Genomic DNA, 24740 nt, shown 5'->3' with positions numbered 1-24740 from the left:
CTGCATACAAAATCGTGTGCCAGTTGTATGCCTGTATTCGGAGATAACCCGGCCAGCGCGTAGCTGTCTCACTCCCCGTTGTTATAAGGTTATCCTTTTCGAATTGAACTGCGCATGTGGTGTACAAGCCCTGCGAAAATGTTGCAACGCCGCATATTAGTGCCAGCCACGTCAGTACTAAAGTACGAATTTGTTAAGAATGTCTGTACTGCTGTGTCCTTGCTATCTCTTTCTACTCGCCCCCACCACTGCCATACGGATTCCAGTATGGTTCTTTCCTTCCTTTCCTTATGGCTGCTCCACCAATGAGAAGATGTGCCAGATTCCAGTATGGTTATAGTTCAGTGGGTATAGGCCATAGATATAACAAAAAACATAGATGTAGCATAACCCTGCGGGGGGGAAGCCGTCCAGGGAGGGGTGCCGAGGTACACTGAGCCTACTTGTGATTGATTACTATTGGAAGCAAGCGCAGTGATGTAAAAGTGCTACGTACTCTGTCGTTTCGTTATACGCACAAAGAGAACCAATCATGTTAAGCCATGGTAAGGGAGGGGTCAGCTTGAATTTGATTGGTTATGCAGCGAACTCCCCCCCCCTCATTTTCTCTCACGCCCCTTGCCTAAAATATCAGTTTATGCTACATCTATGTTTTTTTTTATATCTATGGTATAGGCCATCGACATACATACATATAGTACTGACTAGTTACTGGCACATCTCCTGTTTGGAGGAGTCAGCCATAAGGAAAGGAAGGAAGGACATATAGTACTGGACTGCTCACTGTAGCTGCAGAAAGTGTAATCGGGAATACAAAGAGAGAGCAAATCGTAAGGACCGTTCTGTCTTTTTCTATAATTTGTCTATTGGTCGAAAGGTTTCTGGATGGAAGGGGTTCAGGACTGTACTATGCAAAATAAGAACCATGTGAAAGATTACTCCGCACATCTAGAATGTATGTCCGTTGTTACAGTCGAATCATGGAGACAAAAGCCTCCGTGAGTCAAATCTCAATTGTCGTGATTACTTTATTCTAGTTGAGTTTATGAAAATTCGATATTACTAAAAAAATGGTGATTCACTATGTTAAGTGTGGGCTACCGCGAGACCTGTATTTTGAACCCAATACGATAAGCTTTCACAACTAAGTAAAATGGAAAAATAACCTTAATTTTTATGATTATCATAAGATTAAATCAATTCTTAAACTTATAAAATATATAAATAAAGTTCATCATGAAACATATGTACATTTTACTGCGCGGGGTTCCCTTATTTCTGATTCCGCTCCTGCCCAAGAGAAGGATATCACGGTCCTTACGATTTGCTCTCTCTTTTTATTCCCGATTACACTTTCTGCAGTCCAATACTATATGTCGATGGTATGGCCTATACCATCGACATATAGTATGGACTACGCATAGACATAGGAAAACGTGGTCGACTGGAAGAAAGAGATAGCGACTGGTGGTGGCTAAGCCTTGTCTCTTTCTAATCAGTAGCGTAGTGAGATTTTTGAGGACCACGGAAATAATAAGTTTTTGCATCATAATGTTATAATTAAATGCTAAATATTCATGCACGATAATGTGTAATCTTAACGTAGTACATAACCTAATCGAATCTAATATTTAAATAATACATTATTACTCACCTATGGATTGACAAACCTTGCGATTTGTCTGATCTTTTCTTGCAGATAACAGATGTATACACCATACCGAAGAATATTTACAATAAGAACATTTTTTGACGTAACGTACTCGTATTGCAAGCGTCATTATATTACGCCACGCAATTCATAAGCAAAGGGAACAGCATCTAACAGTACGTTCCTGACATCCTCTGAGCGATAAAAAAGTAGCCAATAGGAACATTAGAAAAGGAGAGATATTGGCCGCCACCTCTCTCCTTCTTTGTCTATTCAAGCCGAAACTTTTTCAATGAGCCCAAAGTACAGATCTCGTAGTCCATACTATATGTCGATGGTATAGGCAAAGAGAACAATGTCTGGGTGTGTTCCGAAATGTACCGACAGTACTGTAAAAGTAATTACATCTCTCCAGGCTAATTCCCCATGAAGCGCACTTTGAATATCGGATAACTTGCACCAGCCAATCACACATTGCCGTTAGTTTTTCAGTAGATAATAGAAAGAAATGGCAACTTCGTGATTGGCTGTGAGAGATACGCGGTACGTAAAGTACGCTCCATTTGACAGCACCGTCAAAAGATTGAAATAAGAAATAGTTTAAAAAATTAAAGTTGGCTGACTAATTTCACACAGGTGCCTGATACTGCTAGAGAACCTTTGCGACACAGACAAAATAATGGCACAACTACATCACTTATCCTGCGGAAGGGATTATCCTGAGTATCTAGGTTAACCATTCTGCTGCTTACTGGTACAACGCTGGTACATGTTCCCCATTGGGGATACAGCCAAAAAGAAAAGGAAAGGAAGGAAGGAACTATCTTGCTTTTATTTTTCATGATTGTAGATGCATTGATAAGTCGCGTGGCATGTTCCAGCGTCTGCTTTGTTGACATTTTCTGGTAGGTAATCTGTCAGTCTTACGTGGCAATTCTTTATCAAGTCTTCATGTTAACCGAGTTGGTTACAGATCTCGTACGGTGACAAGAGGTAACTATAATTATTAGAAAATGTTCTCGTTATTATTTCTGATTATAATATTATAGAGAAATTCATATAACAAGAGAATCATATTTTGATGACTATGATTAAAGCTTTTTACATTAATATGAGTTACTTATATTTATTTATGACGTATATAGCTCGAAAAACTGCGACGTCGTAATACATCACAGTATAAAATTAAAGAAATAGTGTTCTATTTAATTAATTTGCTGTTAGTTTTTGTTGTGTATTAACTTTTTAATTTTATATCCTTAATTTCAAAATTATTGATAATAATAATAATGTGTGTTTATATTTGTGCATTAATGTAAAGATTATTTTATTTGTCATGTTACATACAAACTTGTTATTTGGAAACTTACTTAAACTGCCTTTTTATTACATTAATATTTTGTTAACAGATACATGTATCGTTTATATTCAGTTGAATGTAAATGTATACAATACTCTATGTGAGTTAAGTATTTAATGCTATTTACTTAGATTAAGATAATAGCATTTTAATTTATATATTTATTTCGTATAATTTGAATGAACTGAATTTCATTGATGCATTTTGTAATTTACTACAAATAGAAATTATTGTCATTAATGATTATACTTCTGTTATATAGAATTTAGACCAGATTAACTAATACTATGTGAAGTTGCAAAAGAACAAATAAATATAAGTAGTTAATGACATTTAATCTTATTTTATGAGGACAGTTGATGTAATATACGTATATCATAGAATTATCCAATATTTTCTTTTTATGATCTCATGAATGATATTTTGCATTTACAGATTTTGTACACTGGATGAAAAGTAATGCATGAAAAGAGAAAAAGACTGGGTACTATGCGTGCTTTAATTCTTGTTGGAGGCTATGGAACGAGGTTAAGGCCTTTGACCCTAAGCCGTCCAAAACCTCTTGTCGAATTTGCCAATAAGCCGATGCTTCTTCATCAAATAGAAGCCCTGGTATGTATTTTAATAGTTTTGAAAATATGGTAATGCTTTGATGGCTGCACTCACATGGAATATGTGATCTAAATTTATATCTTCATTATTATCACATTACTACAAGTTATGTAATATGTTCTATTTATACCACATATAGAAATTTGTATATACCCTTAAATTTTATCAAATTGTAGAATTTCCTGAGATTTACTCATTTACAACTGTTCAATATTTCAGTCAGCATTAATCTATTAGATCAATAAATATCAGTCTTAAAAAATTATAGAAGAGAAACACTATCAGAATTTTCATTGTATACTTAGATTTTAAGACGTTTTTATTTTTCCTGTAATAACTAAATAGTAATATCATATAAACATTGTTATTTTTAGGTAGACGCAAATGTGACAGAAGTAATTCTGGCAGTTTCCTACCGAGCTGAGCAAATGGAAAAAGAATTGGGAGAAGAGGCAAAAAAATTGGGTGTTAGTTTAATATTTTCTCATGAAACTGAACCATTAGGCACTGCAGGACCACTTGCACTTGTTCGAGAAACTTTATCTTCCGGAGATGAACCCTTTTTTGTTTTGAATTCCGATATCATTTGCGAATTTCCTTTCAAACAGCTTGTTCAATTTCATAAGAATCATGGAAAAGAAGGCACTATTATCGTCACTAAAGTTGAGGAACCATCTAAATATGGCGTCGTGGTTTATGGCGATGGCGGACGGATTGAAAGTTTTATTGAAAAGCCTCAGGAATTCGTTTCCAACAAGATTAATGCAGGTAAATCGTCTTTATTTAAGACTTTCAATTAATATAAATATTGGATCAAACAATGTTCGAACAAGGCATCAACATGGACCATGTGTAATATCCTAAAAAATTAAATTTGGAAGTTTCCTCGTTTTACAGTTTGTATTATACGATACGTTATAGCGATTTTACAGTGAAGATAATTTTTTACAGATTTGAGATTCTAAAATATTTAATATAATAAAAAAATTCTTAATAATTGTGATTTTAATAGAACAAGCATCAAACTCAAATTCCACAATACTTACAGATGTTATGAACATGTGATATGTTAAGAAAGAAGGAATACATTTATCTATCAGTTCATGAATAAAATTTTGTTACCAATCAAGAACAAGATATCCTTAGCAAGTTACATGTGGCTTTCCATAAAGTCACTGAAATATATGCTAAATGAAGCGGATGCATATTTTAACATAAATTTGATCTAGAATCATATGTGGTTTTCTAGAGATGTCATTGTTTTCAATCTGTTAAAAACACATTTTACTCGTGAACCGCTTATACTTCATATTAGAAACAAAATCAACTTTAAAACCAGAGTCATTCTCAGAAAGAGCCAGGTTTTGTTTCTTTACCATGAAAACGTCTGCTTAATTTTTGAAGTTACTAAAGAGTGTTGAATGTGATTTATGTTACAAAATATTTTAAATATGGATAAAAAGAATGGACTTGTAGTGTGTTAAAATACGCGTAAAATGGAATTTACAATTCTAATTGCAAACTTAATTGGGATATTCTTTGCCTATTATCTAATGTTATTCTAGGAATGTATATTTTTAACCCAAGCGTACTAACAAGGATAGAGCTAAGGCCTATGAGCATAGAAAAAGAAGTATTTCCTGATATGGCTCAAGATGGGCAATTATACGCTATGGAATTATCTGGGTTTTGGATGGATGTAGGGCAACCGAAAGATTTTCTTACTGGTAAGCATATCTTTATCATATTAAAGATTAGACTTCTATAATAACTGTTACTAATAGTAACCATATCCTTATTCGTGCATCTGCTCCTAGTGAGGAATTTAAAACGAGCAGAGTCTGATGCTTTACGATATTTTTTTTGCACTAAAAATTACGTATGAAAAATGCAGCAGTCGAAAAAATTGTGAAAGTAATTTTGTATTTAACATTAAATAGGTACTTATAAAATGTTTGGTATTATTTCTAACTAGGTATGTGCTTGTACCTGACTTCTTTGCGGCAGAAATCACCTGAGAAGTTATATTCGGGTGTGGGCGTAGTCGGGAACGTTTTAGTAGACCCAACAGCAAAAATTGGTAAAGGATGTAGAATTGGACCAAATGTTACAGTTGGTCCTGGTGTTACGCTAGCTGATGGATGTTGCGTAAAAAAGTGTACTCTTCTAAGAGCAGCTACGGTTAAAGAACATGCGTGGCTTGATGGGTAAATATCAATAAGAAAAATATATTTGTATATTATTTAAAATTTAAAGTTCGTAAGACTAATAATCACGTATAATTTTACCACACTGACGTAATATATTTAATTCTAATATGCACAAATTGCAACATTTTATTATCTAGTAATTAACTTTTAAAAATTAGGTGTATTGTTGGCTGGCGAAGTGTTGTGGGTAGATGGGTACGGATGGAAGGCACAACAGTTCTCGGCGAAGATGTGATAGTCAAGGATGAACTTTACATAAACGGAGGACAAGTTCTCCCGCACAAAAGCATCGCTGCCTCTGTTCCCGAACCACAAATCATCATGTGATTAATCATATGATTATACATAAACTTTTTGATAAAAGAAAACCTAATTTTCTCAACAAGACAATAGGTAAAAATAATTTCTATAATTTGGTCCCACACAACATGTAACATTTGAGAGATAGTTTAACAATAATGACTTCATCACGTTTTAGAAATTTCTTAAATATATCATTTTGTGTTGTATGGATACAAAATGTATACAAAATTATAATACAGTTCAATCTGGTCATAAGCCTCTCGCTGGGGCTGTACGAGAAGTTTTCTTTAGAATTACAGCTTCCCCACCACTGTGACTATAATCGCATTGTTCGGAACTACTCAAGTTTCAAGCGAGCTTTATTGCCTAGAGTACCTAAGAGTATTACCTAAGAGTACACGTGTTTGAACTTACATGTATAATTTTTCACTGGAATTTCACTTGATGTTTATAACGAGATATGTGTCCCATAACTTTGAGGGACTTTGGTATGAAATAAGTTCCAAGCTCGAGGGAAAAAGAAAGAAGCGAAATGTGCTTATAACCAAATTGTACATTTATAATATATTTTTAATTAAAATATAATATTTACGAAATTATTTTGTTTTAATAATACAAATTAACAATGATCATTTTTAGTGATAGGCTATGTGCTACAGTAATGGCCATGCACTACTGAACAATTAAACACAACCAAACTGCGATTTTAAGACCATGCAGCGTCACGATGGTAATTCAACTCTCCAATACTTCTGTAAATTACATGCCTGTATACAATTTTCGTTTATATTTGAATTTTAATTGATATTTTTGTAAAACATTTTGCACTTATTACAATAATATGTGTAACATAAGGCTATGATTTTAACTATCTTTATATCAGCAATTTTCGTCATCTACTATATGTACGTACACGCTAGAAAAATGTCTCCTGCTAAAAGTGCTATGACCATAAAATATTCCGTTTTAAGTTACAGGTTGTATATACTTTAAATTTTGTATAATCACTTGGGTTGTTCGACGTTTTGCGAGATAGCTTTATAAGAATGCATGTGGATATATTAACTTTTAAACGTTATAACGCACCCAAATTTACAAAATTTTATAGGAGACAAGAAAACTGTTTACCTTCGCAAATATTAATTCTCAACTATTTTCATGAATTTTTAAAATTTAGTGGGTTATACTTTAAAGTTAGGGTATCAATATGCTTAAGAACGCGAAAGCCCATTTATTGTGTTAAACGTTATAAATATTATATTTACATTATGAGGGTAGTACACAATTTATCTAGCTACAATATTAAATATTGTTGGCAACTAGTATGCTAGTAGCTGCAAATATAGCTATTCATTTATTGCAAATTCTCTTCGAATGCAATTATTTGACTAAGAAAATTCTAAACTTGAGCGGGATAATATTCAAGTACAAAGCCGAATAACACATAATGTCCAAAAGTTGTCTTTAAAGCTTCTAACGGGACAGGGGCTGTCTTTTAAACATCTTACAGATCATTTTTGGATGCATATATATACTGTCTGAGAATAAATGTGCAGTCCACTCAGGTGGGAATTACATTGGTGGAAAAATACAAGTAGATTACGAAATGAATATTAAAAGTTATAAATTTATTTAAAAAATACAATTACTTTAATAACAAAGTGACACAAATTATACAAGTTTTATAGGCAGTCCTCGAACGACAATTGCAGCAGCTGTCATGAAGTGTGAACAAACATTTTTTGATTTGGCTACTGCTCTCAACATTTCTGGTTCTATTGTTTTTTGGTTTGAAGAATTCTTGGTTTCAATATCCAGGAATCCTGTGGACAATTTTAAGAGATGTCAATTACCAAACTGTACTGATATAGACATGTTATAGGTGTTGCCTAAAAAATACTTTTGGATGGGCGCTAGAAATTAAATACGCGAGGAAATTTTCGATATATTATTAGAATAATTATTACGGTTTGATTTATGGTTGCTATTTACAAGGTTTGTCTATTTAAGCAAAGAAGAAATATTGAATTATAAAACATGACGGTGTGAGGGTTTGTAGAAAAGAAAACCTCTAGTATACGTGTTATTTTATTTGGGAAAGGCTAGTCTGCACATCAATTTTGCCCGGTAACCGATCTAGCTTGTGCCCTAGGGTGCGTAACAACGAATCCGTACTTAAGGTAGATTGCGAATATTACACTGGTTCTAATACTGTAACAGTTAGAGCCATCAGCGACCATATGCGGTTCGATCTTTCGTGCGTGAAGCTAAACGAATTTTTGAGCACCGGTAAGTATCATGACTTTTGCTGTTTATAGGTATAGTCATTTTTCGCTGATGCTCTTAGGTGTTGTTAGAACCTTAGAAATACGCTCAACTAAACAGCTGGGACAGTGACACGAGCAATGCACTAGGTACCGTGCTGATTCTGCAATTCAAATGAAAGCTACGGACTGGGGGGTTATGAATATAATAGTCACAAGAATGAAGAAAAAATTCATTACGTAACAGACAGTCAAACATATATTGATCTATAATGACTATCCTAGTGACGTGAATCTGCGAATTTGATAGCGAATCATTTTAATATATGACTCGACGTTATTAATTCGCGGGAATCACGACGTAAAATATAACATTTTTTTTTTAATTTACCTTTTGACTTTCATACCGTGCACTAACAAAAAAACGCGAGCATATATTTTGCATTGCGGTGTAATATTTTAAAAAAAGACATACGAAATTCAACATTTGATTAGAAAATTATTACTACATCAAGACGTGTTCCATTTTTTTTACTTATATTTTTATTCAGTCGGTTGTAACACGTAAGTATATTCATTTTGTGTACTGGTACGACAAGACTGAAATGTGTATATAGGATATTCAAAAATTCGGGCATTTGGAGAGCATAATGGTGTTCCCAAGGCATCACAGATATTGAAAACAACTTCCGTTTCATTGAAACTTAGTTTTTAAATGAGAGCCGATTAAAGATAACACTTGAAATCGCGGTGCTGACGGAAATAATAGGCACCTCAAAACTCTCTGTTTTCTTCCCATTCTTTTTTTCACGGTGCCAAGGATTCAAAAGCAAGGGAAGAAAACTGAATACTCATAGGTGCCTATTCTTTTCGTCGCCGTCATGCTTCATTGCTTATCTTTAAAAACTAAGCATCTCAGAATTTAAAAAAAGTCACACTCTGTTTCTTTGTGAACTACGCAATCTCACTCATATTCTTGCAGACTTGCTCAAACTTTTTTTGGCTATTCGTTCGCATAGTTCAGGAATGAAGCGCCGTAAAGCGGCATGAATCCATGTAAACTAATGTTCTTTCTAAAAGAAAACTACATTTTCAAGTATTTAGAACGATTTAACCTGACGTAATTATTATCCAACCTATTACAACTTCGGGTGCCTGTCATTGGGAATTCTTTTTTAAATTCAGTGTGAACATAAAATAACAAACAACCACTTTGCGCTTTGTGGTTATTCGGGAACCGTTGGTCGCACACTATAGGTATATTTTTTTCTCTTACAAGGGAAGGTTCTCAGGTGTTCAGCGCCGGGAGGGTTAAAAATACTTGAAACAGGTTCTTTGGAGTACCCACAGCCAAGATTTACCCATCCAAACCCCTCGATCTTCGATATTTTTTAGTACCAGCCATGCAAAGTCTGGGATTTTTTTTATTTTTACGCCATTTTTCACACATTATACTGTTTAAACTTTTCATTTATCTACGTCGTAAATGCTTACGTAGTATTGAATTAAATGACCATCCTTTATATTTTTGAGGTCGTTCTACACGTTTCTGATGTTACTTTTTTATTATAACCTCATCTTCATGAAGAATTTATTGTCTTAATTGATCATCTTGTTAATTCTACGATAATATAGATAAATCTAATTTTAATAATATTTCTAACGAAAATCCTAAATGATTTTTTTCTTTTATATCTTTATTTATGTTTGGTACACAATAAGGAATAAAACTTATATGCATGCCTATTTTATACAATATAAATGTATGTCTCTCCTTTAGCATTACCCAGAGACAATGGCGAGGACGTAGAGAGATGTGTCTCCATTTTTTTTTCTTTTTTTTCATATTTTTTAAAAATTTTCTTGCAAAAAATATTTTTATTACTATTTAAAAGTTAATTAATTAAATAAAGTAAAAGATTATAAGCAGATAATATTTCCCCCTTGATGTTGTTTTTACAAAATTTCTATGTGACATCTATTTAATGCCAGCATATTTTTTCTAAAAAGTCTTTTAAGCATAAAGATTTATTACAGTGCGCACATTTTATGAATGCAGAGTTCTCAAATATAGCACAATCATCTAAAATTTGTTCCTTATTAAAACAAACTTCGTTTACATTCCGAAATTTGCCTGGATCAGCAACGTGATATCCACTTTTGTACCAAGCATATTGCAGCATTGGACGAAAAACATCTGCTGTGAGTTGATTATGAACAAGTGAATGAATCTTAAGAAAAAAGTTTCTATCATGTGTTTCTTGTTCTGTGGATTCTAACATCATTTGATTGTAAATTGCGCGAACAAATATTTTGTACTGTCTAAAAAAGTATACGTCTAGTGGCTGACAAAGTCTTGTTGTACCAGGGGGTATTGTTAGTACTTCAACACTATCTGCTTTTTCAGGTGACAATGAAGCCATCAAAAAATCTTCAGTTTGTCTCTAATTCAATACTACGTAAGCATTTACGACGTAGATAAATGAAAAGTTTAAACAGTATAATGTGTGAAAAATGGCGTAAAAATCAAAAAAATCCCAGACTTTGCATGGCTGGTACTAAAAAATATCGAAGATCGAGGGGTTAGGATGGGTAAATCTTGGCTGTGGGTACCCCAAAGAACCTGTTCCAAGTATTTTTAATCCTCCCGGCGCTGAACACTTGAGAACCTTCCCTTGTTAGATCTAGAATGAATTTTCCATTACAAATGTGTTCTAAAAGGTTTTGTAGCAACAATAGTTAACGTCAACAAGAAACTTAAAGTTCCAAACCGGAAAAACCGGCGTTTTCCCCCATTACACCCCGAAAAATTAGGATATCGCGATTAAACATTTACGAGATGATAGATAATAACTTATTGCAAAAAATGGGACCATGTACGATTTTGTTCAAAAATAGTTGGTGATGAATATGCTGTTTCATTTTTAAACATTCGTTTCTCCTTGATGAAGCATGATACAGACTTCCGCTTATGCCCATATCGTTAGGAATAAATTGAATATTTTAGCGACTATCGATAATTAGTAGCTTGACAATAAATTCAATGTTATTTCGTGAGATTAATGCGAAAGTCAACGGCTCAATGTCACTCGCCGGAGACTCGGCGGGCACGAGTTATACCCATTTTATACTAAACGTAGTAGGGCTCAACTCGCTGATTTGACCACGTTCATTTTATTTATTGCTGCGAGATAAGTTTTATACTCTAAAGAATTAGGGAGTACTATTTTCCTCTTACATTTTCACTATTTTTCGCATAAAAAATATATTAACATTACGTAATTTACGGATCACGTACAAATCGATATTAGAGATATGAAAAAATGTTTTCTCAAAAGTATACGTATATATATAGGATAATAATTATGTCAGCTTGACAATCCAGGAATAAATAACTGATTATATACGTAAATAAAATCATGAAAACTGAAACATATTCCATATGATTGACAGTTCATTCTTATCACATCGTACAATCACAAATACAGTAACACATCTCTATTAGTCCAAGTCCGGATTTCAAAACCTCTCTATTAGTCCAAAAAGGGGCTGGTCCCAAATCATGCCCATCAACCCTCAGGAATGCAGCCTGCGAGAAAGGGGCTCTAACGAATAAACGTTCTACTGAGAATTTTTGACCTTTGTATGTATTCGAATGTCATGACTAATAATTAACATGGACACCGCTGCGAACAAAACGGGAAGCTGATCTTGGTTTATAACAGAGGTTGGTCGATTAGAGAGGGGATACGCAAAGAGGTTTACTGTATTTCTTTTTCAACGCATAACATTCAATTAAATGCAGTATGCATTATTATTTTAAATATACAGAAATTAATTAAGTTGGAATTACTCGCCAGTCAAATTCGGTTAAAATTTACCGTGCGACAAGAGATAAAGTTAGCGCGTTCAACTGGTCGCAAAGGTCGTCCTTATGGTCTATGGCGCTCTATGGTCATGTTCATAAATCTACAATTTAAAGTTGACGAGGACTTTTCTGTTCAGCCTTCTTTAAAGTTTAACATAATGCCATATAGTGTATTAGCTTTGGGATATTCTACTGTATATTTTAAGTAACCTTAGTATGAAACGTATAAACCATATAACAGGAAAGGGGAATTATTTATATGAAACAAATTGACTGAAAATGTCAGGTCTGTATTATTTCTATAGTAATATTAATTAATTAAAATGAAAATTACAATTATAAAATATTATTTCGTTGAAAATATTGTATATATTTTCGTTTAATTTAAAGAACGTTAATTATGAAAAATACTTACCAAAAGTGCCACTGCGCCACAAATCAGGATCAATATCACTCCATGGCCGCTCTTGTGTGGATGGAATCCAGTTACTCAAGAAACTAGCAGTCATCTTATCAATATCAGCGTCTGTTACTTCCCACAGCATGCCCAAGACGCAGGGACTAAAAAATAAAACAAAGCGTATATGACTTACCCTGTGGTACGAGTACATGAACCATGTAGTCGTCAACATAAAAAAAATTATTTTTACGGAGGCGAAGCTTTTGAATAATAAGTTTTGCAAATATTATTGTTCCATTTAAATCCGTAACTTGATTTCTTCCGTAAATTTTAGTCAAATCGGTTTAACGATTTGTCTGTAATCTTGTACACAGCTATGTACACAAATATCCGTTTATTGCGATGGGAATTATATTTTAAATATCCTGATACGTTCTTCATAAAAATTTCTTTAGTGATATCATTATCAAAAAAAGTGCATGATTTCTGTTTTAACAAACATCGTTCTGTACCGGTGAAAATTCGTTACATCTCACAACCATATAAGTTTTGATAATATATTGGGTTGGCGAATAAGTTCGTAGCGTAAACGCGTACGCGTTACACGTTCGAAACGCTACAAACTTATTCCCCAACCTAATAGTTGTATAAGTATATATTTAATTTAGTAAACAATCTACATAAATAACTGTACATCTTGTATATGAGATTACCTGCAGGCTATCAAATATTGATTAGATACACCATAAGGTGGAAATCGTCCGCCAACACGTTGTAATTTTACACTTCCGCAACCAAACAATAGAACGGTTGCTTTGACCCGCAGCTTTTCAATTCGTTCGCCCGCCAAATATTGAATTCCACTTCCATGCCCATTGTACCTGAAAGAAAAAAAAGTTATTACATGTAAAGTGTCGCAGAAGGAAAATATTTATATACTAAAAATATAGAATTTTTATTGCATAGTGCTTGCAAAAAGTTGTACTACTTATACTTTATTTGGTCCAAGATTTAAATTGAATATTGCTTTGGATCAAACTTAAATTCATTTGTAAATCTCTTTAAGTTGCCATGACTGAGTGAATATTTAATTACATGAAATGATTAAATACAAAATTTCTTATATTCCACGCCTGTCCAAATGCGTAAATCGTATCACGAATGTTCTGTTAAACAAGATTTTTTTTGTCGACAAAGGTTGTCAAAAAAATACTTTTTATGAATATTCTTCTGTTTTAATAAACGAAGGCTAACTTAATTTTTTTTTAAAGAAATTTACCACAAATGCTACAAATTATAACCTATTATAGCTCAAAGTGAAGGGGTAAACAATCGTATGCTTACTTTAATGCTAAACATATTATGTGATAGAGTGTACACTTGCAATAGTGATAGAATTTACATTAAAATGATGCCTAAGTTGAATATTAATGAATATTAATAATTGTTTTCTACGACATTTTCCATTCAGAGTTTAACATTAATTGGTTAATAAATATTCACGTCTTAACAAATATGATGTTATTAAACTGAATAAAATGAATTACACAGTAAATTTCATACATTAAAATATCATGATTGACCAATGCGTTTTCAAATGTTTCTTCATCGGGTTTTTCGCCATATAATCCTTTCCATCCAGGCAGCCAATAGTCAATAAATAGTTTCATTCGTTGTTCCATTTTTGGCAAGTTATTCGAAGGATTTACGATAAAACTACCAACGTCGTTATTACTTTTAATAATTTTGCATCCTTTTATGATAGACGATTCATGTTCCTTAAATAAAGCATAGGATATATGGAAAGACGGAAACCGAGTTACCGGATGATCTTTCAATATATCCATAGATTCAAATGAAATATGATCCATATTCTGGAACAAAAAAATTATTTTTTAGCCACAGATTTGTTTACATGCAAAATGAATACCTAGCTACATTTCACGTTCTTTTAGGAATCGCTAATCTCCATGATCAGAAGCAGTGCCTCTTTAATGTTATTCTTGGCTATTAAGGGGAATTTATCGTTCTTTGATGCGTGCGCTTGTGTGTGTGTGTGTATGCGTGCACGCGTGAATATGACCAGAAACAAAGTGTACCGGCATTTTGTCGTAACGAAAGTTATTAACAAAATAAATCGTGAAGTGGGAGAAGAGACGAATAAAATCCCCTCCTCCTGAAAACAACACTGTAGCTGCTGAGATCTGTTTCGTTGAGACAATTGAAGATATCGAGCGATCGGTCAAAGCCGATCTATCCGCGCATGGAGACTACATAAGGAGTACGAACTCGAATGGGAAAATTGACAGAACATGCTACTAATATCGTTCACATTACGTTATCTTTCTGTACCACTAGCGTCGCTAGTTTCGCTTTTGTACTGACGTGAATATAGCATAATAAATACATGTGAAGTAAGCAGGCAAATATTTACAAGTAATTTCCATTTGCAAATACACACGCTTATAACCTAAACATCTTAATAAATATATTTAATAGATGTAAATAGTTCATTTAAATAAAATCTATATTAAAAAATGAAAACTTTATTTAAAAGCTTCGATGATTCCTAATGATAATTTTTATTGAAAGTATTTTTGAATTTCAATTTTCCATTTTGATTAATCAATTAATTAATAATAGATTAATAATAATTACATTTAAAGAATTGAATTTAATATAATAATTTTTTTATTACTTATTTAATTTCATTTGTTGTTTTAATTTAGCTTTGAAAATTTTTATTATTTGTTTATTTAAGTTAAAGTAAGCTAAATTATTTATTTTATAATTTTCGAAGTACGTCAAAATATAATCTTCAGTTTAAATTCTCGCCTTATACCACTCCACTTTTTCGGTGCATACAGAACACTAGTGCCCTCTTATTTTGGGAAGCTGTTTGTATACATGGAGTTCTTGCTCCTTCCGTAGTCTCCATCTATCCGCGAATCTAATTGGATTAGAGGATATATTATGGCGAGCCTCTCAAGAAGGTTCCCAGTTTTGGGAGTGCACAGTTAGCTTAGTCAAGAGATAGACATATAGTAAAATCTTATTATTAGTCCTAGTTTGAATTTCAGGATCTATGTATTAGTCCAAAGAGGGGCAGAGCGCAGGCCATACCGATCAGCCAATCAACGAATATACCTTGGGAACGTAGTACGAAAGAAATAGACAACGATTAATGTAAAGTCAACATCTGCTACAATACAGTTAGAAGAGAGCACTTTCTCTAACACATTATAAAGTAAACATTTCTATTGATTCATAATAAAAATAGTCGAATAATAAGAACTAATCAATAATAATATTCAAACAGTCACAAAAACTTACCTCATCAACAATCAGTATTAGCGTTTTTCTTAAAGCAGATTTCAAAAGATGTACACTACCCAACTTTCCGTAAATGGATAATATAATATTTTCAGCAAGTTTACTATTATTTGGTAAGACGTATTGTACAGCCGTAGCAATTTCTGCTTTAGACAAGTAACAGGAAGCTGTGGCAATTTTTTTTAAGAGCCATCGTGATCGATCCGGCATGACTTGCCTGTAACATAAGTAAAACATTAAGTGAGTCTTTAATTAGGGACTATGAAAATAATATTAAAAAACTAATTCATCAAACATATGCTAAAGCAGTACTCAGGTATTCGGTACTTCCATTGATAGATTACTTTTATTTCCGCAAACAATATATCTTCTATTACACTGTTTGGTATCACTACAAATAAAATATCATGTATGTATCTTACGTAGATGTATCGTCGCTTATCAGTTTGTCAATCATATCTTCCAAATCTTGCACCAAGTCCAAATTTTCTATAGGATCTGCCATAAATAATATTCTCCATTCGCGTAACCATGTGTTCTCCAATTCTGTTATTGCTGCCTGTAGAATACCGCTCAATTCCATTTAATATATGCATTTTGTAACTTCTATATTTTCTAACAATAAACATGTTCCATTTTATGCTGCAAACTAATTCCTTTAATGTTTTCAACATATGTCAACCAATGTTTCACTCGCACGATTAATACACCTCGTAGACTTATATTAAAATAAAGAAAATTATTATCTCAACGTTCAATAAATGTTTCTGAAATCTACTAAGTACTCTATGAGTTCAGTCTAAATAAAACAAGTATATCTAAAATCCTGAAATGATTTAGAGTATGCGAATCGTGACGTTTTAAAATACATATTTGTAAGAATTTATTGTTACTGCATTTACTGATATCTTTTAATATAACATTGAACTCGTTCACACTTATTTTTCATAAAAAATTTACGATTATTCTAAAGATGTTAAAAACATTATAAATCGACAGAGAGTTACCTTCATTTTCTTATTTTGTCGTTCCCGCATTTTCCAATATGATTTATTATTAGTGTAAGCCGCTTCCAAATCAAATTTATTATTTGATAACACATCTTCTATTTCACTAATAATATCATACATTGTACTCGTATTAGACTTTGGTATTGTTACACAAAATGGCCCGATTGCTTTTTCTCCCGTAGGCATAACAATAATGTGTATTGGATAAGTTGACGATGGTCCTGCGCTAGAATATTTAGAAATTCCGGGATGCTCATACTGAATTGTAATTTGGATCATATACCATTCTGCAAAAAAAAAAGGCTGCAAAGTAGAACCTTGCAAGTTGCTTCCTCATTATTTTACTTGGTTTTTTTCTATCACAATGATGCAAAGTAGAATCTTACACTTTGCTTTTTGATTCTTTTCCTTCGTTCACAAAGCCTCCACTATGAGGAAGTTCTTTGACTTATTTTGGCTATTTATATACATACATACAGTTAAAAATGAGGTAAAAGAAAAAACAATAACGATCATTTTTTGAAAATTTTAAAACCACGTAAAATCTGAACCGCTTTAGCGATCTTGTCGAAATTCAATACCAAACAACATTGAACGTATCTTCAGTTATGAAGAACTATTTAGCTAAATCGTCGAACCTTTATGAAAGTTAGAGCGACCACGCCCTTTTTTCAAAAAATTTTAAATGACATAAAATCTGAATGACTTCATATATTTCATTAAAAATCGCAACATTTAAAGAGGGATATCTACTTTACTTGCAATGCCAAATTTCAGGTTGATCGTTCTAACGGTTACTGAGTAAGAGACAATTGAATTTTCGAAGCCCTGCACACACACGCGCGCGGGCGCACACGCACGCACGGATATTTTTTCTGAACTACTTTTCTTGACGTTTTAGACCATGTTAAGTATTCTAACATGAAAATCTCGAAAAAAAAATTTTGGATGAAAACAGTTTCCTCTATGAGGAAGCAATAAAATAAAAACGAATGTAATACTAGATAAAAAATAAATATTATTAAGATACATTTTAACTATAAACAAAATTTGAAACCATACAATGTTTAAAGAGATGCATAAGTAGTTCCCAAAATGATATCCATTTTCTCCCTCTCAATTTTAAGATTTAATAATCTTACGATGATGATCTAAACGATGATGTCCCCTCCTCCCTCCCCCAATAAACGGCAAACCAAACTGCACAATCTGGATATTCATGTTATTTTCATGTCTAATGCGTTAACTGAAGCCGGTGCTGCTACCATGAAAATCAAATAGAGTATCGAGCTTTTGTTGATTTGTTAGTTCCGAGTAACCCTATATATTCAGGGGCCAATATTTTTTCTTCGTTGATTTGGAATATAACACATGATTGCGACCCAGTTAGTATGTAAAGACGTTATTTTTTTTAAGCATCACAAACACATCAATTCCTTACGCAAAACGGAGCAAAGCATCAACTCTGATCAATTTCAATTAGTAGCAACTTCTGTGAAAAGACATTGTATTTGAAAATTTCAACTTTGAATTTGAATTCAGACATCCCAAAAACTATCGAGAATCACTTTTCATGCTAATTGAACAATTTTTCAAAATTTCGGCTGCGATATTGGATTCAGCAATTTGAATTTTAACCCTGGCCACCCAGGCTTACTTCTCAAATATACAAAGTATAGACTCTGAGATCCGATGGACTCCAGCTTGAATCACTCAATAGGCAGCAGTGAGTCAACTGCAATGTAAATGTAGTATTTATTGGCAGCTGCGCGGTTATTGAACGATGAATGCTAACTCTAACACTAATTATTACTTGTAATTGCTCGAACAATGATTCAGAACGAGAAGGAAATAATGCTGCTTTTGTGCTTCTTAATCCTCTAGATTTTTGAGATACAAAATTATGAAATCGATCATGAAAGTCATTCTGTCAAAGAAGGAAAACATACCAAAACATTTACAGAAGGAACAAGCAAGGTAGACCGAAACAGAACTATCGCGTCTACTTTAGTATGCCTACTCTACGACGGGACTTAAATTTCTCAATTGAAAAAATTCTTAATATCGAAATCCCGCCAGAGCAAATAATCAGTAAAATCAAGGCACTGCTATGATTATCCCCGCTTGACCCTTTGAAGCATGGTGGTAACCCACGGTACCACCTCGATTTCTATAAATTTTGATCATTTTGTTTCTAGTTAACGCATTTAGATCGGTTTTTTTTTTTCATTTTTCAGGCACTTTAGCAATAAAAGAATGTAAAAAAAGTTGAATAATCATAAATCTTTGTCGTTTAAATATTATAAATAAATAAATATGAGAAAACAGCGAATTTTTCGGAAAAATTCATTAATGACAAAATTTTCTAAGATTATTTCTTAAAATTTTGTACAAAAGGCTTTTTTATGGTTGTTGATTGGGAATCCGCGGTCAAATTCCCCAAATTCAAGATGACGGACAAAAAACAAAAAATTTCTGGATTTGGATAAAATTTGGTACTACGAGGTCTTTAGGTTCGCTGATTACAAATCTAAACTAAATTTTTAGGTCCACATTTTTAGGTCTGGGTAGTACCAAGAATGAGAGAATTTTCAAATGATCAAATTTCAATTTTACATCCGTAATCAGTGACCCCGAAAACCACCCAAATTTATATTTTCACCAACATTATCGCGGTTTTTCATTTCGGCGGCTGCCATCTTTAATCCGCCATTTTAAATTTTAAGTTTGATAAAGGATTCATAAACGGCGACCCCAAAAACCCCCGAATATACATTTTCACCAATGTTATCGCGGTTTTTCATTTTGGCGGCCGCCATCTTGAATGTTGAAAATCTGATAATGCATCGGTATTCAGCGACCCCAAAAACCCATGTATACCAAATTTCATAAAAATCCGATCATTAAAAACATGTATACTTTAAAGGGTTTAGGTAGGTACTGTGGTGCGTGCTAGTCAAATGAGAGTTAAATTTTGCAATGAATTTTATAAAGTTAAATGTAGTAATTAATAGCAGTGGAGGACGATTTGTATTACAGCACGTGGCCTTAACCTAGAGAAACATTAAAAACAATGTATTTGCTAAAGCATTAAATGATCAATGGTAACTTCCATAGAGATACATCTTCGTTGAGTTTTTTCAAATAGATTTTTCAAAGAATAAACCGTAATTTTATATCGATATTAATGCGCTGTAGCTCATCTTGTTTCTTGAAAGTTGCTCTACGAATTCACCAAATATAATAGATTTTTTGTAATGTTAAGCGTTTAAAAATTACAACCTGTTGTTCAACCGATGAATAGAAAACTTTATAAACATAGTGCGGTAATTATTAACGGTCGATACTACAAAAATGTTACATGGTGAATTCGTAGAGCAGCTTTTGAGAAAGAGAATTAATTATAGCGCAATAAAAGTGGTACAAAATTATGGTTTATTCTTTAAAAAAACTCAAGAAATTGTATCTCTATGAAATTGACCATTTATCACTTAATGCTTTAGAAAATACATTGCTATTAATGTTTCTATAGGTTAAGGACCTGTACGGCAATACAAATCATCCTCCACTACTGTTAATTAATATACATTTAACTTTGTAAAATTCATTGTACAAATTTAACCCTCAGTTGACTTATGTGCAGCACAGTGACTACCTTAAAAGACAGAAAGCCGATCTGCACATTCTGTTTGTGAAGAGTACATACAAAAATGTCCTTAGTGTGCCTCAGATAATCAGCAAGCATCTTTTTTTATGTAACATAAGATATTAATTTGCATAAAATCTATTTCTGTACAATTTTTAAAAATATTTTGTAATAGAAATATTGAGACATTGAAAAATGGAGATTTATGCGCAATTTCTTTGATTTTGACCACATTTCTACCTTAACACGTTGACTGCCATGGGAGTCACCGGTGACCGGCGACGCAGCAAATAATAAAAGTACATAATTAGAGTAAATATGGATACTGATACATTTTTCAATAATACCATTGTTACTATAATGTTTTGAAGAAATTAATGCAATATAGAACATACAAAAATAATTGTATAACTCACTTTATTTTCTGCAAATAATATTTCAACATAATATGCATCGCATAATGAAAAATTCACGTTGGCGCCTTCGGTAAAGCATGAAAAATGCGCTTAGCAGTCAACGTGTTAATTGTTGTCTTAAAATGTATTTAAGTGAAATAAAATATACGTCATTCTCTTCTTTATTGCCTGAGAAAGAAATTGATGTGCTATAAAGCATGTATATTGTAATTTTAAGAGAATGGAGTGACCATTTTTCCTACAATTTCGTCAGTTTCATATAATTAAATAACAATACTTTTTCTATTGAACAGAGCTCTTTATCTATATTCTGTGGTGTCCTCTCTAACACCATTTTTCACATTTGTATTTTTATTAAGTACAAAAAATGTTTTTTTGTTATGATATTGATATGCTATAAAATATATGTAGCGCAATTAGAAACGAGAGGAGATGGAAAGAAAAGCATGGGATAACAAGTTATCACTATGTATGTATGTACCATTAATCGGGATCCAAGGTAATGTATGTATGTACATACCACTTTAGGGTTAGTGACCACTGATCGATCTTGGTTATAAATAATATTCCAAACATTGGTTTTTTTATATTAACAAATTTTACAAACATTGAATCTGTGAATGGCCAACAAAGTAAATGGTGTACATCATTACTCTAAATATTTCTGTACATCAATTTTATAGTATTGCTTGTATATTTTCATAATCAATTTCAAATATTCCCACTACAAAAATATCAGACAAACCTTCAATCAATCGTATTTAATGCAGTAACCAGAATGTATTATATTCAACAGGTCCCATACTGTTAGTGCATTTAGAATCAGGTTCCTAACTATATATCTAATATAAAAGAATAGAAGAGGTATAAATTTATGAAAAGAGAATAGTCAGTAGATTGAGTTTCATTCTTTTACATTATCATTCGTATACCTATCATAAATGTTTCAGTCTGAGAATTATTCAATACAGGATAAATCCTAATACCGTGTAAAATACAATGTACAATACATTCTAGTCTTTCCATTTTTATTAGATATTAGTTGAGCTGTTGTTGATTATCAAATGAATGTCCATAGGAAATGAAATACAAGACACAAATCAATATAAAACTCAAGTCCTAACATATTTAACAATTAAGTATCTAGAAATATATATGAATATTAATATTAAACACCTGGTACAATTTTTGAAAGATTATTGACTAATAAACTTTATGATCTGAATCATATTTTATGATCAAACTTATAAAAATGTCTCAATTTAATGACTACAAATATGTCAATATGTGCTAAGATTAGTTAAGAAACTACTGTTAAACTTCATTAAAGAATTAATATATTAGTATTCCTAAACAAAAAACATACTCTATATAATATCCATATTTTTCATTATGCCTTTTTCATAATCAATAATAAAATATATTCTCTTGACAATAAAAATTAAATTTTTAAGATGTAAAACAATACATAAAGTACTCTCTGTATGATAGGAAAAATATTATAACAATAATGCATAATATTAAATTTATGTTCATTGTACAATTGCCTATAAAACTGGTGTCACCTGGTTACCTTTTCTAAAATACGGATTATAAGAACAAAATACAATTACCTTGGGGCATTTCATTAAGCCTTTTTGTTAATATGTTGCAGTTTTTTGTACCATCATTCAATCTTATATAGGCTGGATTAAGACCATAAAATTGATTCTCTTCAAGAAAAGACCTACGAATTTCAGTTTTAAGAAATCTGTGTTGAGTTTGTTGACGAAGTATGACTGCGTGAGATTCTATAAGATGATAAACTGCATCATTTTGTCTGCCTGCCTATATTACAGAAAATGAAATATAAGAAGTTATGATATGAAATATTAGTTTAAATTACCATTGTTAAAATTTATTAGAAAAAATTAGATAATTAGAATAGAATGTATTGCATGTAATTTATAAGAATTCTAAAAATATTATATCTTCATCAAATATAATAAAAATAAATTTCATAATATTCTCTGCACAGGGAATGTGAGTACAAACAGTAAAAAAGTTTCATTAAAATAACACATTTTAAAGCAAACTTTGAATTTCAAACATTTTGAAATTTCAGAAAGATATGGTAAGTTCTTGAATTATATTTGGCGTTTGCAATATTTTAATATTTTGTAAAAATGTTAGTTAAGTACAAGTAATAGTGTTATTAAAATTCCACACAGTAAACAATACCTGTAAATAACAGATCGCCAGCATTTTATTCAGATTTGCATATTCAACAGCAGGACAGTTAACATTCCACTGTAATATAAGATGTTCTAAATCTTTCTTTAGTTTATCTATTCTGTCTTCTTTCAGAAGATCCTCTTTTGACTTGTTTTCTTGTAAATAGTATTGCTGACACTCACGAAACATTGTATCAATGTCATCATTAATATTCCACATTTTTACAAAGTATATTATTTTCTAGTAAAATATTTTTTTTTTTTTTTTTCGAATTAACCGTAGGGTAGTAACTACAGAGATCAGTAGGGAGATTGCCAATGAACAGAGATGAGTGGGGAGATGTACAACGCTCCGGTTTTAAGCGATACCAAAAGCATGGTGCTAAATCGTAGCGGCGAGTCCGGGAGTAGGATTTCGTGATCATCGCCTCTGTCGATGTTATAGATTTCGCGTAGCCTTTTTTTGGAAAATATTTTTTTTTTTTTTTTTTTTCGAATTAACCGTAGGGTAGTAACTACAGAGATCAGTAGGGAGATTGCCAATGAACAGAGATGAGTGGGGAGATGTACAACGCTCCGGTTTTAAGCGATACCAAAAGCATGGTGCTAAATCGTAGCGGCGAGTCCGGGAGTAGGATTTCGTGATCATCGCCTCTGTCGATGTTATAGATTTCGCGTAGCCGCGCGGGTCATGATCATCGTTCCAGCCGGTATTGCAGTCAGCGAAAATGAATGGATTGCTCGGTGGTGGGGAAAAAGTTGCCGCCCCTCACAAACCGTTCTTGACAAACAGGCGGAACAGCAAGGTCTTCCGTCCAACCGAACCCTAAACGTTTGTATGGACGTAATGCGCAAACAAATGTGTATATCCAAATAAATTTCAAAGTTATAAAAAATGCATAGAAATATTGGTTTTCACTCTTTACCTCTTATCATGCCGAAAATGAACATAAAAAAATGAATGGCGAAATTCGTTTTTTTTTTTATTTTACTACAAAAATTGTTCAAGATTCCTCTCTTTTAATCTTTCTACGTTGCCCAAACTTTATTTTAAGTATATATATATTTTTTTAAATTTTATCTGTGACAGAATCGACTAATATTTTAAATGCCCGCTCGTGCCACGCGACCGGCGACTCGAGCGATTGCGGATCCTCTCTCGCTGAGGGGTCTGCTATTGCTGTTACTGCTGCCGCTGGTTCTTATAATCTTATAAATACTTTTTTATTTGCAATCTTCAGTTCCAGTGCCCAGTGTAAACTCAATAAGATTTACTATGAGAAAATAATTAGCTGACTTCGTTACCTGGAATCAATAATCTTGAGAAGTAAATATGGAAATGAGCATTATCTCTGTCTGTAATTGATCGTCCACGTGGAGAAGAGTGGCGCGAAAGTTCTTAACTGGAGTGCATCTTTATATTATTCTGCTTATATGTAAAGTAAGCGAAACGA

At 32.6% G+C, this 24740-nt stretch overlaps 2 protein-coding genes across 8 annotated transcripts; one reads left to right on the top strand and one right to left on the bottom strand.

Moving 5' to 3' along the window:
• Positions 1-2234: 2234 nt before the first annotated feature.
• Positions 2235-7747, top strand: LOC107269962 (mannose-1-phosphate guanyltransferase beta). Of its 7 annotated transcripts, none has more exons than XR_003060346.1 (8): positions 2237-2405; positions 2502-2644; positions 3447-3623; positions 3998-4391; positions 5189-5350; positions 5599-5830; positions 5992-6226; positions 6776-7747. XR_003060346.1 is itself a non-coding variant. In XM_015744453.2 (6 exons), the coding sequence occupies exons 2-6, from the start codon at positions 3471-3473 to the stop codon at positions 6158-6160; spliced, it is 1110 nt and encodes a 369-aa protein (XP_015599939.1). In that variant the 5' UTR covers positions 2236-2644; positions 3447-3470; the 3' UTR covers positions 6161-6732. The 7 variants fall into 7 exon arrangements, 1 of the variants encoding a protein (XP_015599939.1); XR_001538192.2 differs by having other exon boundaries at positions 2237-2416; XR_001538193.2 differs by having other exon boundaries at positions 2235-2556.
• LOC107269961 (separin) lies at positions 7736-23602 on the bottom strand. The gene is made up of 9 exons (XM_015744452.2): positions 23294-23602; positions 22687-22900; positions 17009-17298; positions 16424-16560; positions 16002-16218; positions 14232-14542; positions 13382-13549; positions 12684-12829; positions 7736-7959 (listed from the first exon to the last, which is right to left on the bottom strand). The coding sequence occupies exons 1-9, from the start codon at positions 23504-23506 to the stop codon at positions 7808-7810; spliced, it is 1848 nt and encodes a 615-aa protein (XP_015599938.1). The 5' UTR covers positions 23507-23602; the 3' UTR covers positions 7736-7807.
• Between the last annotated feature and the right edge of the window lie 1138 nt (positions 23603-24740).

The sequence above is a fragment of the Cephus cinctus genome, unplaced genomic scaffold (assembly GCF_000341935.2).
Source record: "Cephus cinctus unplaced genomic scaffold, Ccin1 Ccin1_scaffold0692, whole genome shotgun sequence".
In the NCBI taxonomy this organism is placed as follows: domain Eukaryota; kingdom Metazoa; phylum Arthropoda; class Insecta; order Hymenoptera; family Cephidae; genus Cephus; species Cephus cinctus.
Note: the sequence above shows the minus strand (reverse complement) of the source record. Positions and strands in the feature narration are given on the sequence as shown.